Source organism: Oryzias latipes, chromosome 21 (assembly GCF_002234675.1).
Source record: "Oryzias latipes chromosome 21, ASM223467v1".
Classification (NCBI taxonomy): domain Eukaryota; kingdom Metazoa; phylum Chordata; class Actinopteri; order Beloniformes; family Adrianichthyidae; genus Oryzias; species Oryzias latipes.
The window spans coordinates 27862906-27880025 of NC_019879.2; the positions used below are offsets into that span (position 1 = coordinate 27862906).

Sequence of the window (17120 nt, forward strand, 5' to 3'; positions counted from 1 at the left end):
TTTTCCTCGCCGCCGTCTGCGAGCGCAGACGCTGACCTCTGTCTGTGTGCAGGCTGTCCTCCCAAAGACTGCCGGCTGGAGACCCCGGCCTTCCGGGGGTGCATGCAGCTCATCTTCATCGACAACCAGCCGCAGAGCCTCAGCCTTGTGCAGCAAGGGTTGCTGGGAAATTTTAACGAGCTGCAGTTTGACATCTGCAACATCAAAGACAGGTGAGCTGGTTTGAGCTTCAGTTCTGGCAGAAATCAGCCGTGAAGAATCTAAACTTGAATGTCAGAGCCGATCCAGGCCGGCGGCCTGATGCCACTGCTGCACCCCACCCCCACCCCCACCACGTTCGTCAGAGAGTCGCTGACAAACGAGACGATCGAACCGTCCAATTAAAGCGTGGCGGAGGTTCTGCTGTACCTTTTCCAGCGGAGGACCATGCTAATGAGGCGCCTCCTCCCGCCCCACGCTCCTCCTCATTATCCGCCGCAGCCGTGGGACCCGGCGGACCTGGGGGAGCCCCTGAACGTTTGTGAAAACTTCCACTTCCCTCGTGTTTTTCCCCGGGGGAGAAGCCCTCCTTTGTCAGACTCTGGCGTCTGCTCCGAATCCAGATTGTTCTCAGCTGGAGGAAAAACAAACACGACGGCGAGGGAGGGAGGCACCGTAGGAAAGGACAGAATGATGGAGGACGTTTTCTTTTCCCAGGCGAAGGCAGACTTGGCTTTGCTGTTCTTTGGTCACATCAGATGAATAGGTGGAAGGGGGGGGGGGCTCCTCTCAGTGACTCCCGCTTTGCCCCGGTGGCCCGAGGGATCCGAAGAAAGGAAGTTTCCACCGTGACTGTTGAAGTGCAGCGTACAAATGCGGTGTGACGGTTTCTGTCGGAGCAGCGGTGGGCGTGGCCTGAACAGCCTCAGCCTGGGGAGGCATGAAACACGCTTTGGACATAAAAATACTGGTGCTGAAAGAGAAACTGCTTCTGTCCTCCATGGTACAGCCTAATAATGGGCCACAAATGAGTTGAGCTGAGGTAAAAACGCGTGCTCGCCGTTTCCAGCGGCGGCAACCTTTCTGTATTGAAATGTACTTTCAGGTTTCAGCATTGCTCTCTCAGCTCCACCACTTCCTGAAGACCAAGTTTAGCCCGAAATAGCTTTTAGAAACAGAGGTTTTATTCCCCGCCAGCCCACATCATCAGCCCTCCACCGCTGTGCTTTCAGCAGGTTTGAGATGTGAGTTTTCTCATTTAAATGATGGATTTTATTTTGAACTAGAAGGAGCTGCATTTCCAGAAGAAAATGCAGGGTTGAATGCTGTACTGCTGAATGAAAGCTAAATTTGCTGAAGAAATGTCTGAACTGTACTGGAAAAACCTTGAAAAGTTAAATGATCAAAGTCCTAGTAGGAATAAGCTGAAAAAGGTGAACATTGTAATAGTAGAATGTCTAAAATAGGTCAAAATTTGTAGAAGGAGTTAAGCATTGAAGCTGAAATTGTTGAAAAAATGGCTGAACTGTTGAAAATTTGAAGATGTTGCTAAAATGGCTAAAAGTGCTAGCATTGGAATCAGCATCATCAACCGACTCAAAAAAACACATTGTTTGAGAGTATCATATTGGTAAAAGCTACATGTCTAAGTTGATAGAAAATCCACTTTTTTCAAAATGGCGGCTTTTCTATTAATTCTATCTCCATAGCAACCATTTTATGTTTAGGTCGCCTGGGGATGACGAACCAATCGACGTCAGTTTCAGACAAATCAGAAAAAGTAAACCTTTGGACGTCCATAGCAACGAAGTTTGTTTGCTAACCACGCCCACATTCCTTATAAGTCCAGATCCAGTGAATTTCAATATGTTCAGTTCCAGCCATGGATGAAGTTAAATGCAATATTTGCTTCAGATTTGGTCAAAAAATGGCCACCAAACAGTAGGTTGTGTCGACATCCCATAATGATTTCTAAACCTATTTTATAGTACAAAGCCTTGTGATCAATTTAACGTTTGAACGGTATCTCTAGCTAAAGGCATGTTGAAGTTACAATGGTTGAAAGAACCAAAGGTTTTCAAGGATTCTCAATGTATTTAAATGGAGCGAAAATCTTGGAAAATCCTGTAATATCTTGAAAAGTTCAAAGATTTGAAGGACCAAAAGTAATAGCCGAAAGGAATAAGCTGAAGGAGTTGAACACTGAAATAGTAGAATGATTGAAATAGGTGAAAGTTTGAAGAAGTTTAAAATTGCCTCACATTTTGGCAAAAAATGGCCGCCAAACTGTAGGTGGTGTTGCCATCCCATAATAATTTTGAGTCTTATATTTAAGTCCAAAACCTTGTGAACATTTCAATGTTTGAACGGTGTCTCTAGCCAAAAGAATGTTAAAGTTACAATTGTTTAAAGAAGCAAAGGTGTGGCCAATGGAGCAAAAATATTGAAAATCCGGGAATAACCGGGAATATCTGGAAAAGTTCAAGGATTTGAAGGACAAAATGTCATAGCTGGAATAAGATGAAAGAGCTGAACATTTTAATAGTTGAATGGTTAAAATAGGTGAAAAATTGTAGAAGAAGTTTAACTGTGAACTTCTGCACGAAAAATTCTTCATGTATTTCAATGGAGAAAAAATCATGGAAAATCCTGGAATATCTTAAAAAGTTCAAGGATTTGAAAAACCAAAAGTCATAGCAGTAATAAGCTGAAAGAGCTGAACAGTTTAATAGTTGAATGGTTAAAATAGGTTGAAAATTGTAGGAGTTAAGTGCCGAAAAACGGCGGAAGATAGCGTAAGAGGAAAACAAAGGGTTGAATGCTATACAGCATTCAACCAATTATCAGAAAAAAGTAGCAGATTGAAGATTAACCAAACATACACTCTGGGGTTGAGTCTTTTGGTCTCCCCCAGCTCCTGTTCGACTCAATAGACCATGTTTTCCGAAGGACATGGAATCAACTCAATCACTCGTATACTCTGCTTTGCCTTTGCGTTTATTTTGGCAGGTAGTTCTCTGATATTAAATGAACATGATAGGGTGAAAACCTTAAAAAAAAACTTAGAATAACAGCTTCAACTCTTCTAGGAAGGCTGTCCACAAGGTTTAGGAGTGAGTTTATAGGAAGCTTGGACCATATTTGCAAAAGCACGTTGGAGAGGTCACACACTGATGTTGGTGGAGAAGGTCTGTCCCTCCGTCACCATTCTAATTCATCCCAAAGGTGTTCAATGGGGTTCAGGTCAGGACTCTGTGCAGGCCAGTCCAGTTCATCCACACCAGACTCTGTGTCCATGTCTTCATGGACCTCGCTTTGTGCTCTGGTGCACAGTCATGTTGGAAGAGGAAGGGGCCGCTCCAAACTGTTCCCACAAGGTTGGAGCATGGAATTGTCCAAAATGTTTTGGTATCCTGTGAAAGGCCCCTTTCACTGAATTTAAGGGGCCTGAAAAACAATCCCATACCATAATGTCACTCTTGGCACAAATCAGTCCCAAATGTACCGTTATCCTGGCAACCTCCAAACCCAGACTCGTCCATCAGATTGCCAGATGAAAAAGCGTGATTCATCACTCCAGAGAAGGCGTCTCCCCACTCTAGTGTGCAGTGGCGGCGTCCTTTACTCCACTGAATCTAACGCTTTGCATTGCACTTGGTGATGTGTGGCTTGGATGCAGCTGCTCAGCCATAGAAACCCATTCCATGAAGCTCTCTGCGTGCTGGACTTGGGCTAATATGAAGGTCAAATGAAGTTTGAAGCTCTGTAGCCATTGACTGCAGAAAGTCTGTGACCTTTTTGAACTATGCGCTTCTGGATCCGCTGACCCTTCTCCATCAGTTTACGTGGTCTACCACTTCATGGCTGAGTTGCTGTTTTTCCCAAACACTTCCACTTTGCTCTGATAGAGCTGAAAGCTGACTATGGAATATTGAGGAAATGTCACCACTAGATTTGTTGCACAGGTGGCATCCTGTGACAGTTCCACGCTGGAATTCACTGATCTCCTGGGGGCGGCCCATTCTTTCACTAATGTTTGTAAAGACAGTATGCATGCCTGAGTGCTTCATTCTATACACCTGTGGCCAGGCTAAGTGATTAGGACACCCGATTCTGATCATTTGAATGGTTGAGCCAATCCTTTAGTAATTTAGTGTATTAATGTATATCAGCTGATTCTGTCACAAAGAAAGGCGGCTTTTCTCCACAACAGAATCAGCTGATTTATGTTAATTGCGTTAACACTTCACTACTTTGTAAAGTATTGCATATAAGCACAAAGCTGCTTTTCTCCACTTTAGAATCCAATGGGATGTAAAGAGGACAGTGGAGGAGTTATGTGAGCTTGATTCGGGTAAAACCCTCGCGGTAGAGTTTTGGACAAAGTTTTCATGAGCTTTGTTAAAACAAGTAAAAAGCGAATTACAATAAGCTTCTTGAATGAGATGAGAACCGGACGTCTACAGAAAAGATTTTACAAAGTTGGAATGTGTTTTCTGGATTTTGATGCTTTATTTCTGGATTCTGAAGAAAACTGGAAGTCTGTGTGTTGCTAAAAAGATCTACAGCACCAATTCCTCCAAAAATGGACGATAAAACACTGGAATACAGAGAAGAACTATGTAGGGGGGGGTCTCCCTGGAACAAAAGCAGCGATTACTCGGTCCAATAGCTGCAGGTAACAAAGATCTCCTGCAGCAGTCGGCGTTGTACCCACAGGCAACGAGTCTTCTGCCACGTTGGCTCTTATAGCTTGCGGGCGTGAACAGATGTCTCTGGATCTTCTTCCTCTCTGAAAAAACTTCAGACTCAGTGACCTAAAATCCCTCCTTCTGATAACGACCGAAGCCTCCACCAATGAAGAGCTTCTACCGTTTGATGACCACCGTGTGAAAAGACGGCTCAGCATCACCCGACAGGTCTCCAACCTTCACTTTATTATAATTTTTAGTGCTGACTCTATAGGGAGCACCTCCAACGAACATTCAAGCCCCCCCTTTCCCAATTTGACTTAACCCTTGTGCTATCCTAGTCACTGTAACGTTGGGATTGGGTCATCTAGACCAGTGTTTTTCAACCTTTTTTGAGCCACGGCACACTTTAACCTTGACAAAAATCCCGCGGCACACCAGCATCCCCAAAAAAAAGAAAAAGCAGAAACTCATAGTCTGTTTTGATCTACAGCCCCCCCCCCCCCCCCCCCGGCAATCTGACGTGCATTTTTGTGATAATTGTGGCAGAAAAAGCAGGACGTTGCAGATGTTTTTTTCTAAAAGATGTAATAAAAGTTAAGTTACATACAAACTGTATGTTCGTTGTGGTTTCAAGACGTGTAAGGACGACTTATTGTACGCTGAGGCGCTGTCCCTTTAAGCCAATGCATCATGGGAGATGTAGTGTAAAACCTGCGAGAAAACGGCAGAAAGACTCGCGTCTCTGAGCTTCATGGTTTTGTTCACTTGTTCCACGGTCTGATACCGGCGTGCAGTGATGAAAGTCAGGCAAGGAAAAAATCCCTGAACTTTTCTTTGAGCGATATGGCGGGCACAGAGCGAAATTTTGGAAAAATACGTGGTCTTAGATGCATTCTGGTGCATTCTGGCAGCTAGTTATTCACTTCTTTATCAAGAAACTAAGTTGGCTAACGTTAGGGTAGAAGATGTTCATGATAGAGTGAGGTGGAAAAGGATGATTCGCTGTGGCGACCCCTGATGGGAAAAGCCGAAAGAGAAAGAAGAAAAGAATCAAGAAACTAAGACTAATTGGAGCATCATGATTTGTCATTCAAACCCCTAGTTTGACTCTCCATTAAAGACTTGCTGGTCCTAAAAAAGAATTTGGAAAATTGCTCAAAGTAACACAATCCTACAATCTACGCTTTTCCTTAAAGCTGCAAAACATACAATTACTAAAATATAGTAACATCAAAGCCCCAAATGGCAAAAAGAACACCAGTAACTATGATATTCTATGAAAATACCTCAGTTATTTATACATTATTTCTGCTTTAGAAATGACTGATGTATAACATCCACTTGCACTGTTTTCTCAAACTATAATTACATCAAAATATGGGATCTGCTTTAAACTATAATTCTATAACATAATACATCAATTATTTAACACCAATACTAAGTAATCTGGGAAATATCAAAACAAACATACAAACTAAGCTAAACATTGTAAACATTATTTTTTAAGGGAGTGCGGGTCCAAACCATCAAATACTTGTAATTAATGTCAACTATACTGAACTAAATCATGGTAATTAGGAAATACAAATAAATTAGATAAAGAAATGTATTCAAAATAAAAACTGAAACTCAAAACTAAAATTGAAATTATTTCAAAATGTGGTTTTGAGATTATTTTACACAAAAAAGTATTTGACCTACACTACCTTAAAAATCTTTTTTTTCCAGCCAAGACCACTTCAATTTGTTTTTTATCGTCTTCTCACAACTGAGGTCGTGACCACGCTCAATAATGACGATGCCTGCCATTATTTTAACACAAATTTGATCGCAAACTCTTCAGATGTGTTTGTGAAAGTTTAGCGTGGGTCCGCCAGTTTTGGTCTCTAGGGAAGCAAGTCACGCTGACCACGTGGTGCAGACAGAGCCAATCAGACCCGTCGACGCATCCGAAAGCAACTAAAACGTCCCGTCATTGGTCAATTAGGCCGGGAAGACGAGAGATGGCCACGACCATAGAGGAAGCGATCTGCGGAGAAATATAGAAAATAAAGCAAAAATTAGCTGATTTCAGACCATTTTTTAATCCGGAAAGCGATTTGTCCGTAGAGATCAGGTCTTTATTTCCCGGAAAGTACGTTCGGTTTGCTCAAAAACCCGGATTTCCGGGAATTCCCGGAAGACTTTCATCACTGCTGTGGAAAGCTACACCGCTAAAGACGAGCTTTAGCTGGTGTTTTTGTTGGAACTGAGTGAGTTATGAGCTAAATTGGAACAAGGAAGTGAATACTTTAAACACTTCTGATTGGTCAGACTGATGACATGTGATTAAGCCTTCAAGAATGATTGGTGGAGTCGTGGAGACGGTAAAAGCTGCGGGACTTTTCAGAAAACAGTTATAGCTGCAGCTAAATCGCGTTACCATCATTCTTATCAAAATGTCTTTAATAGAATCAAATAAACACAAAGAAAAAAGTATTTTATGATCTTTCATATTCCTAACTACTCAGTGTTTTATCAGGACCTGTTTGGATGAACAAAGAGCTGATTTCCTGATGGGAAATGTTTTTAGATCAGTGAATGAGGGCAATTTTCCATGGCACACTTGACCATCTCCCACGGCACACTAGTGTGCCGCGGCACACTGGTTGAAAAACACTGATCTAGACCCACTAAACAGTGCTCTGAACCTTTTTTCTTCAATGATTTGTGATCTTCACTGGTGTCCATGGATTACATGAAATCTTTCCACCTTTATCCACCTTTGTCATGGTAGGGAGAACACGTCAATGTAAGGATGGGGTCATAGGATAGCACAAGGGTTAAAGAACCAAATGTTCTTTCAAATTCAGTTCCTCAAATGACCACTGGGGGCTGGCGTTGGAGCAAATCAAAATGTTTTAAGTTTGAAAATAATAATCCTGATTTCAAAAGTATATTGGTGTATTACATCATTAGAGATCACATTTCTGCGTTACTGTTTTTTGATTGGCAGGTTGGTAGAACAATGAAGTCTCAGTGCTTTACGCCTACTTTTTGAAGGCAGTTGTCTAGCATCTTTATGAATCATTGTTTTGTTTCCTATAAGCCATATCGCTCTATATTTAGCATGTTTTGACCTGTTTAACATCTCTGTGTGTTTGAATTGTTAAGGGGTTTACTCGCTCTTTTACCATCTAACTTGGTATTTAGCAAACTAGTGTTCCCTCTATATCATGGTTCACCTTTCACTGTTTCACAAGTTTTTTTAGTGCCTTGATTGGCTGTTAAACCTGTCAATCTATCTCCTTCGTGACATGTCTTTTGTATTTGCTTTTTAAATTTCTCTTTTTGAAACAAAATCTTTCTTCGTGTAATCCTGGACTTTGTTTTTCTTCAAAAGAAAGTTTGTACTTTGAGTTGAAACGAGAGAAAAATGTGAACATGTAAGCTTTGGACTTTTGAATTTTGTCTTTTGCCAGTTATTTTTAAAAAGTAACTCCTACGAGAAAAAAACACTAGTAAGAATTGTTGGCATCATACAACATTATTGTTTTAGATTTTTTTCCATCTTATGCTAATGTTATTTTTGTTCTGTGTAGTTTTGTGTTTGGCGTCAGCATTTTGGATTTTTAGCTTAGCATAGCTCCCCATGCTAGCTCCACCTCTTCACTGTGAAGTAGCATGAAGTGTTAGCCGTCGTTAGCAGATTAATGTTAAATCGTGACACCTGAGCCTCACCTGCATGTGTCGACAGCTCACACACCTTTCCGTTTTTGTCGTTTGCTGCCGAGCTGGTCGTAGAAATTGCCACAATTGTAAATTGAAATCCATGAGACTAAGAGTTGAACCAATTATCACATTTCAAACCAGCGATGAGAAAACATAATTCTGTAATGAGTGTGATTCTTGTAATTAACTGATAATCAGTGGAGTTGCTAATTAATTTTCTTGTCAGCTGACTAATTGAAAACCTCCTCGTTATTTTGTCTTCCATTGTGAGACCTGTCAGGGTTTTTGCGGCGGTCAGCACAAAATCGTAGAACCGAGACGAGCCGATGTTCTTCAGTACCGGGACGCCGCTCGCTCCCCTTTGTCCTCCTCCTCATCTTTGTCCGGTCGACGACTGGTTCTGCTGACGGCTGATGTTTGGTGGAAAAAAAAAACCAAATGAGAAGCCTCTCCTTCCAAACGCCGTCACCTTCAGAGAACGGCCATTAGCGGCATCTGGGCTCAGAAAATTTCAACCCTCGCTCGTCTGATTAATAGTCCCTTCCTTGAGGCTCCTAAGGTTTCCCGTAATTGCCAGCCTTTCTGGCATGCATCTATAATTTCAGACACTTCATCTTTCACCTATTAACTGCAGCACAGCAGCCCAGCCGCAACATGGATAAGGTTGCCGCCGCCGCTTTAATTACCGCCGTGCTATTTTTCTGTTGTTGTGTCCACAGCTGCCCTTACAGGAATCACAGCAGACGGTGTGCTTAAGTGCAGAGAAGCCAAAAAAAATCAGGTGTAATTAGACTGAGAGAAGAGCAGATTAGCTCTGATAAAAGTTAATTTTCTGCTGGACTCTGGGGTCGTTAAGTAGGCCAGGGGAAGAGAAATGACAGCTAATATCAGGCTTGTAATCAGTCTCTCATGTCATGTCCTCACAGCGGTGCAGGACACCGCCTGGCTTCACAGACGCCCACCGGGGTCGTTTTTTCTAGGAAATAACTGAACGTTTCTCCAGGCGAGCCCCTTCGCAGCCCAGAGGTTCGAGCACCGAGCTGTGTCTGATCTTAAAATGCGCCCGCTGCTGTTGGTGGAGGGCGGAGAGGCCTCCCGGTGCTGCCGGGATCAAGATGGAGGCGTGGCTTCTGTCACACAGCAGGTCTGCCGCACAACAGTGAAGGGAAGCAGCCGAGGCGTCCATCACGAGAGCGCCTGCAGAGAACGCCGCAGTGGGGATTAATAACGGCCTGATCAACATCTGTGCGCTGAGAAAGCTGCAACACCGGCGCACAGAGGGAAGTCCCTCACCTCCAAGCCTGCAGACGAGTGGAGGGAATAATTACGGAGAAGCTGAAAGCAACACAGATGTTGGCGTAGCGACAAACCATCTCAGATCCCCAGATCAGCCTGGATTCAAGCCAAAAATCTGAAACTGGCTGCTTTTTTATGCCTCATTTATGTTTGTAGATAATTAGAGAATTTTCTCATTTTAAAGAAAAATGAAGAAAAAAATCTAAAAGCTGAATTATGCCAAAATTATTATTATAAAAGTGAATAAATATATTTTTTCTATGTTTTGATTATTGAGTAGGTAATCAGCTGGTGGGTCACATGTTTGTGGGCGGAGACATTAATTGACTTTGACTCACCTGTGGTTTTTCTCTGTGTAAGATGGAAGGGGGGGGGGGGGTGGGGGGTGAGCTGGGATGCAGTATTTTTGGCTGACCGCTTTTGTGCTTTTTCTTGATTCTTTTTTTTTTTTCTCTTTTTACAATTTAATAAGTGGATTTAATATTTAATTACCTTCTTTTTTCATTATTTAAACTTCAAAATACAAAATACTACAAAATACAACTACAAACTATCTTAATGATAAATTATCATTAACAGGCCAATAACGCAACAAGGAAGATTTTTCTGTTTTTTTGTTAAGCTACTACTGATAAAGTGACAGAAGCAGAAAAAGCTGAAATGTTTTTTAACTTCTAAGCTAAACAAAAAAAGGCTAAATGTCGTTTTTAGCAGCAGAAATTCATAAATGTCTCAAAAGATCAGTCCGGTTGGTCTGTCCTGACTTAACTGTTAAAGTAAAAAAGCTGAACATTTTGTGAAAGACTTAAAACTTCATAATGTAAGAACAAGTAAGAGAGAATTAAGGATGCTAATGCCAAATAAATAAATCTGCATGAACGGATAAAGTAGCTAAAGCTTTTAAGAGAGCTGAAAAGAAGTGGAAAAATGTGGGAAATTATGAAAATGCATCGGAATCAGCTGATTTAAGATGACTGTTTAAACACTTCACTGGTTAAGTGTTGCATTTCTACAAAGCCGCTTTTAACTGCGGTAATTCCGGTAATTGCTATAACTGTTAAAGAGTAGCAGTAGGCAAAAGCTGCTGTGTTAAAGGGTTGAATCGATTAAAATGTTTTAAACGATTTGAGCGAAAACTCCTGTTGTTATTGCATCTGTCTTTTCCTGAAGTGATAGCAGTCATGGCGATGTTTTTCTGAACTTACGTGTTGTTTTTTTCCCAGATGCCTCCCTAACCTGTGTGAACACGGAGCCAGATGTTCCCAGACGTGGAGCTCCTTCTCCTGCGACTGCTCTGGAACGGGATACTCCGGAGCCACGTGTCACACCTGTAAGCGCTTCTTCTTCTGCCTTCAAGCGGCTTCAGCTCTTTGAGTCTCACACATTTAGCGCTCCTTATTTCTTTTGTTTTTGGGGTTTTGTGTTGTTTTTCCGCCGCACACTAACACAAGCGGGAGCTTCAGAGGCACCCGGTGTGTCAAAGGCTTCCCTTCCAGGTGACACTTCCTGACATGGCCTTCATCTCTTCAGAGGACGGCTCCGGCTGAATGCCGATGTCAGGTTGACACGTTGCTGTGTGGTTCCTGGGGAAACATGGCAGATAAGAGCCTCTGCTGCATCTGAAGCAGCTTTTGTTATCCACACGCTGGCAGACTGACGAGGTTTCAACTCAGTTTATGCAGAAACGTTTCAGAACAAACATCATCAGATGAAGCCAAAGGAAGTTCTGTTGTTTACATTAAGTCCGTCGCGTTTCTCTGTACAGTTTATTCAAATTATGACGTGGTTCTTATTAACGTTAAAATAAGACACTCAAGAAAAAAATGATGGGATTTATGAGTCCCAAACAAAAGAAAAAATGATTTCTATAAGAGCTCGTTCCCACCAGTATAACCCCTCTGGAACTGGGTTCCCCTTTGCAGTGCCTTGCTGACTCTTTTGCTGTTTCGCAAATCACTCACGGTCAGTGAAATTTGTCTGTCCTCACACAAAAACTGTCAAGAAAAAAACCTTCAATGTCAATGTAAAAACAGATTTCTACAAAGTAATTTCAATGAAACAAAAATATGAAATGACATATCATTGTTTGCATAACTATTCGCCCCTTCAAGTCAGTATTTAGTGAGAAATTCTCCATGGGATTTAGGTCTGTGCCACTCCAGAACATTTACCCGCTTCTTTTTAAACCATTCTGTGTAGCTTTCTGCTGTCTGCTTTGGATCCTTGTCTTGTTGGAAAATGAATCTCCTCCCAAGCCGTAGTTCTCCTGAAGACCGAAAAAGATTTCAGTGTATTCTGCAGAATTCATTAAGCCCTCGATCTTTACAAGCTTTCCAGGGCCTGCTGCCGAGAAACATTCCCACAGCATGATGCTGCCACCACCATGCTTCATAGTGGGGATGCTGTATTTCCGATGATGCGCTGTGTTTAGTTTCCGTTTTATTGGCCTTGGTAGTGTGCATTATCAGAAATTCTGAGGATGCACACTATGAAGACCATTAACCCGCTTGTACCATGGTCATTTACAAAAGAAATAAATATTCAACCAGTTTTTAGTACTTTATTCTTGTTATAGGTTCGGTTTGGATAGCTTTTTTTCACAAAAAGCGGACTATTTGTCACGTTGTCACTGCTTCTGAAACGAAATGTTCATGTTTTAACTGTGATTTATACCATGGTCCGGGTCAATACTCGATTCTGATTGGCTGCTGGGTGTGCATTAAAAAGTGATATACCACAGGATAACCGCACGGTGAAAAAAGAAGTTCCGGTCACCTAGCTTAAATGTTTTGTATCACTGCGCCGGCTTCTTTAAAACAACATTTTGCTTCAACATCAGGACAAAATCAAGCGGTAAGAGGAGAACTTTCTCTCTGAACTGATGCTTTATTCAACCCATCGGAAAGATCAGCATATATATATATATATATATATATATATATATATATATATATATATATATATATATATATATATATATATATATATCGTCGAATCTTGACTGCTGCAGTGGTGCGGCGCGACGCAGACTATTTGTTACGCGCCGCACCACGTTACAAATAGTTCACTTTTTGTGAGAAAAGCGATCCAAATCGGAAAAAAAACAAGAATTAAGGACTAAAAACTGGTTAATATTTATTTCTTTTGTAAGTAACCATGGTATAAGCGGGTTAATGGCCTTCAAAGTGTACATTATCACTTTTTAATGCACTTTGCAGAAGCAACCGTCTTCAGGTTTCCATGGCGTGCGTTAAAAAGTGATAATGCACACTTCGTCGGCCATTAATCCTTACTTAATTTATCTTTATAAATTAATTGTTAGGTTTTCTCTTAAGTGTTTAAAATGCTCGGATTAGAATCTGTTGACGCTCATTTTTAATCCTCAAAGTTGTCATTCTCTGCTGAAATTTTGCCGATTCAGCAGCGTGACTTTCACCCCCCCTGAAATGTGACATTAAACTGGGTGTGATTTCTGCCGCTGTGGCACAGATTCATCCTTTAAGTGCCTGTGAAATCCGCAGAGGCAGCCGGCACCGGGACGTGCACGCAAGCTGGCATGTGAGCAGCGCGTTCAGAGAGAACCTTATCCGTCTCTGGACCTAATTTATCTCAAGGTTACATCAAAAGGAAAATGTGAGGAAAAGTATTCTGACGAGACGCTGCGGGGAGAAAGAGACCAGAAGATGGAAGCAAACGCAGAAGAAAAGGAAAGAGTAGAGAAAATGCTTTGAAATTCAAAAAAGAGGGAATGAATTCTTTGTAGAATAGAAGTTGATCTAATCATTTAAAGTGAGAAATGCGGAGGGAGCGATTTCCCCTTAAAATCACACAAAGTTTGAGAAGACGTCACAGCAGCAACAGTAAAAACAAACATAAAAAGCTGAACAGTTGTGACAGTAGCGCCACAGCAACCTTACAGCCCTCTTCATATCAGAGGATGAAGATCACGTAAACAAGATTTTATACGTCCATGGCACAGTGCATTTGAAAGGTCCAAAAGCAACTGTTGTTGCTCCGCCCACTTTGCAAATGTGAAAACAGTCATTTTTTTAAATGGACGCAGATTTTAGGTGCCAAAAGATCAACTTCCTGCCATAAGATCGACTTTTCGGTTAAAGTCTTTTAAGGTTCTAGACTGAAAAACAAAACCAGAGAAGAACCGGAAAACAGTGTCGAAATTGGACCATTGTGCTGTTGCCATGGCGACACCAAGAGTTGGAGTTCAGCACTCGATGAGTTTTACAAGAGCTTTGATGTTTCAAAAACCAGATTTTTTTTATATACTTTTGATCATTTTGAGATAAATTCACAGAAAAAAATGGACCAAAATCCAGAAAACGAGTGAAAGTAAATGTAGACGGATTAAAATTCAACATGAGAAGCTGCAGTAAGGGATGTTCCCGTGGCAACATTCCCCAACAGTCTGTAGTTTTCCGTCTCGCCCCTGCTCTCCTACACCTGTATAATTCATGGTCGTGTTTGGATTTCCTCGCCGTGAATGCGCACATAAACAGCTGATAAATCCGGCCTATAAACAGCTGCAGAGACTCACTCGATTGTGTTTCCCCCGCTCCTTCGCCGCCGTTTCCTTTTGTCACAGTCCGGCGTGGCTCCATCCTTTCACAGAGTGAGAAAATAAGAACATTCCATTTTCATGGAGACTTTGTTTCCTGCGCTCAGCACTTCCTGCTGCTGCTGCTGCAGGCGGCGGCGGTAGTTTCTTTGCTTTCTTCAACACTTTTTCCTTTATGTGTCATTATCCAACACCAAACATGACTTTAACGTAAAGTTCTTTATTTCACAGCTAGACGCTTCGTGTGGAAGCAAATGTTTAGAAAATGTTTCTCCTTTGTGGAAATTCTGAGTTCAACAAAGAGTGGAAGTGGTCCACAGAGCAGCGATTCCTAAGGCTAACTTATCTATTTACAAACTTTGTTTTAATTGATGGCATCTTACTTATTAAAGCACAAATAAAGGCTGATTTCACATTGACTGGAGGAATTTCAAACTCCTCAAGAGTGTAAAAAAAAAATTTGCAAACTAAACCCTGAATAAGAGAGGAGGGGGAAAATTAAGTAATCAAATAAAAAAAAATTAAGCTCTAAAACTACAAATTTAACTTAAGATCCTTTATATAGACGCTGGAAATGAGTTGAAGAAATGTTCTCATAAATATGCTGTGAATCATTACCAGAACATGAATCCCAAATGAAACAAATGCAAAGCGAGCTTAAAGAATATAAGCTATGAATTTAATACAAATATAATATTAAAGACCTGCCAAAGTGTGGATTAAATAAAATAAATTAAAGCTACGCAAATTAACTCTGAAAACCTCCACATGCTAATTTTAGCAACAAACAGCTTTAAAATGTGGAATCAGGCTGATTCCATAGATGAATGAATGGATAAATAAATGAATGGATGGATGGATGATTGATGGATGGAGGAGTGCGTGGATTGATTGGAGATTTTTTTTAAAGTTTGGTTTTTCTGAAAGGTGTAAAAGAAACGATTTCAATGAATATTGTAATTTTTAAAGGACTTCATTCTAACTTCTCAGTGAAAGCGGAAATAGTATGAATTAAAAAGACAAAGTTTATGGGAAACACTAAACTAACATCTGGACAATGACAATTCAGCAAAACTAGACAATAAATAAACAGTTAAAAACCTAAATTTCATTTAAAATCTTATAATTTGAGTTCTTGAGGATTTTAATTTGATTTCAGTGAAAGCTGAAATGATGATTAAAAAAAGCAAAGTTTATGAGAATTGAAAACGTTTTTTTTAACTTATTTCAATGGAGCGTTCTCTCTGTTGAATTGTTCATAAGAAGGCTAAAACAGGGGCGGAGGTACAACATTTTATATGGGGGGGGCAGAAGGCTGTGGAAGGGTGGCTAAACACCAAGAAAGCCATTACACATAACAGGATTAAAACTATGTATTTCTATTATTATGTTTATTTCAGTATTGATGATTTCTTAATCTTTGGCAGCAATGATGCTATTATTGACTCAAAACATGGGGCAGCAAAAACTGTTGCCCCACACTTGCCCCCCTGTAGCTCCGCCCCTGGTTCAAAATGAGGAACATGAAAAAAGTCCTCATGTTTGAGCTGTTTTATTATGCTGTGGCTGTGGTTCAACGGTTTGAGCTGCTGGTTGGGGGTTCGAATCCCAGCCGTGATGCTCCGTGTGTTTGTGGGTGGGGCATCTAAGCGTCAGAAACCTGTGAGATGTTTTGGATAAATCCTCTGCTGAATGACTACACAAATATTTGTAGAGGAATATTTAGATATCAGCCTCAAGCCGTACTCTGCCCCCCCACTGTGCCCGTTTTTAAATAAATAGAAATCTGTAAACCCCAACTCTCTCTTTCAGCCATCTACGAGTCGTCCTGTGAGGCCTACAAGCTCAGCGGCAGCTCGTCGGGCTTCTACTTCATTGATCCAGATGGGAGTGGCCCCCTGGGGCCCACACAGGTTTACTGCAACATGACAGGTGAGATCATTGGAGCCCTTGTGCTTTTTACGACCTTTGCAGCCTCACTATGAGGGGGGAGATCCTCAAAGCAGAGGAAGAAAAGGTGTGAGGTCTTAAAACAGCTGCCTAAAAATCACAGAGTCGATCCCCACCCGCCACCTCGGAGCGCAGCGTTGCCGTGTTTGTGGCGCATCCCGCCGTGAAGATTAATTAAACAAGTTATCAAGACGCCAAATCGAATCACGCAGGCGTGCCTCTGTTAAAAGGGTATCTCGTGCTCTGGAGTGTCACCGGGAGCAGCCGTGCAGGAACAGATTACAACTTAACAAGCTTATGGATCTGAAGCCCCACCCCACCCCCTCTCGCCAGCGGCCTCCAGAGGCTGCAATTTTCTGTGGAGCGTTCAAGTCAAAAGGGGTAATCCCCCGCGGAGCATCAATCAGCGTTTGTGTGTGCAGGGCGGACGGCCTGATCTCATCAACGCATGATGGACGAGCTAATGATCCTCACTCGTGTTTATTTGTGTTTATTCTAAAGCTGATTGACATTGGGATCTCTCAGGGACCGTTTGGGACTTTGGCCGCCTTCGGTGTCCTGCTCAGAACCTGAATGTCACCTAGAAACCAGTGATGTGTTACTTGAAGGGAAATTGAGTTTTTAACCTTGTTAACTTATTCATAGGCTGCTTTTTACACACTGGAGGACATCATGAGTGAGCATTTCCATTTTAGAAGCTGCAGGGCGCCGAGTTGTCCCCTAAATGCAACAGACTGGAGATGCTCTGCGTCCAATTTGAATTCAAAACAATGTGGTGAGGCGATTGTGGAGAGGAAGGACTCCCCGCGAACAGAAGGAAGCAGAAACACAACTAGAAAGCATCTGCAGCTGCTCAGCTCAGAGAGGACCAGAAGAAAAAAAAACAAGTTTTTTTGAGGAAAAACCACGCAGGTCAT

At 41.7% G+C, this 17120-nt stretch overlaps 1 protein-coding gene across 1 annotated transcript in view; it reads left to right on the plus strand.

The window, feature by feature from the left end:
• LOC101169574 (contactin-associated protein-like 5) overlaps window positions 1-17120 on the plus strand; it is a 156565-nt gene that overhangs the window by 80805 nt on the left and 58640 nt on the right. The window contains exons 10-12 of the mRNA XM_011489979.3: window positions 53-212; window positions 10904-11010; window positions 16066-16185. Coding sequence (XP_011488281.1) covers window positions 53-212; window positions 10904-11010; window positions 16066-16185 — 387 coding nt within the window. The remainder of the gene's footprint in view (window positions 1-52; window positions 213-10903; window positions 11011-16065; window positions 16186-17120) is intronic.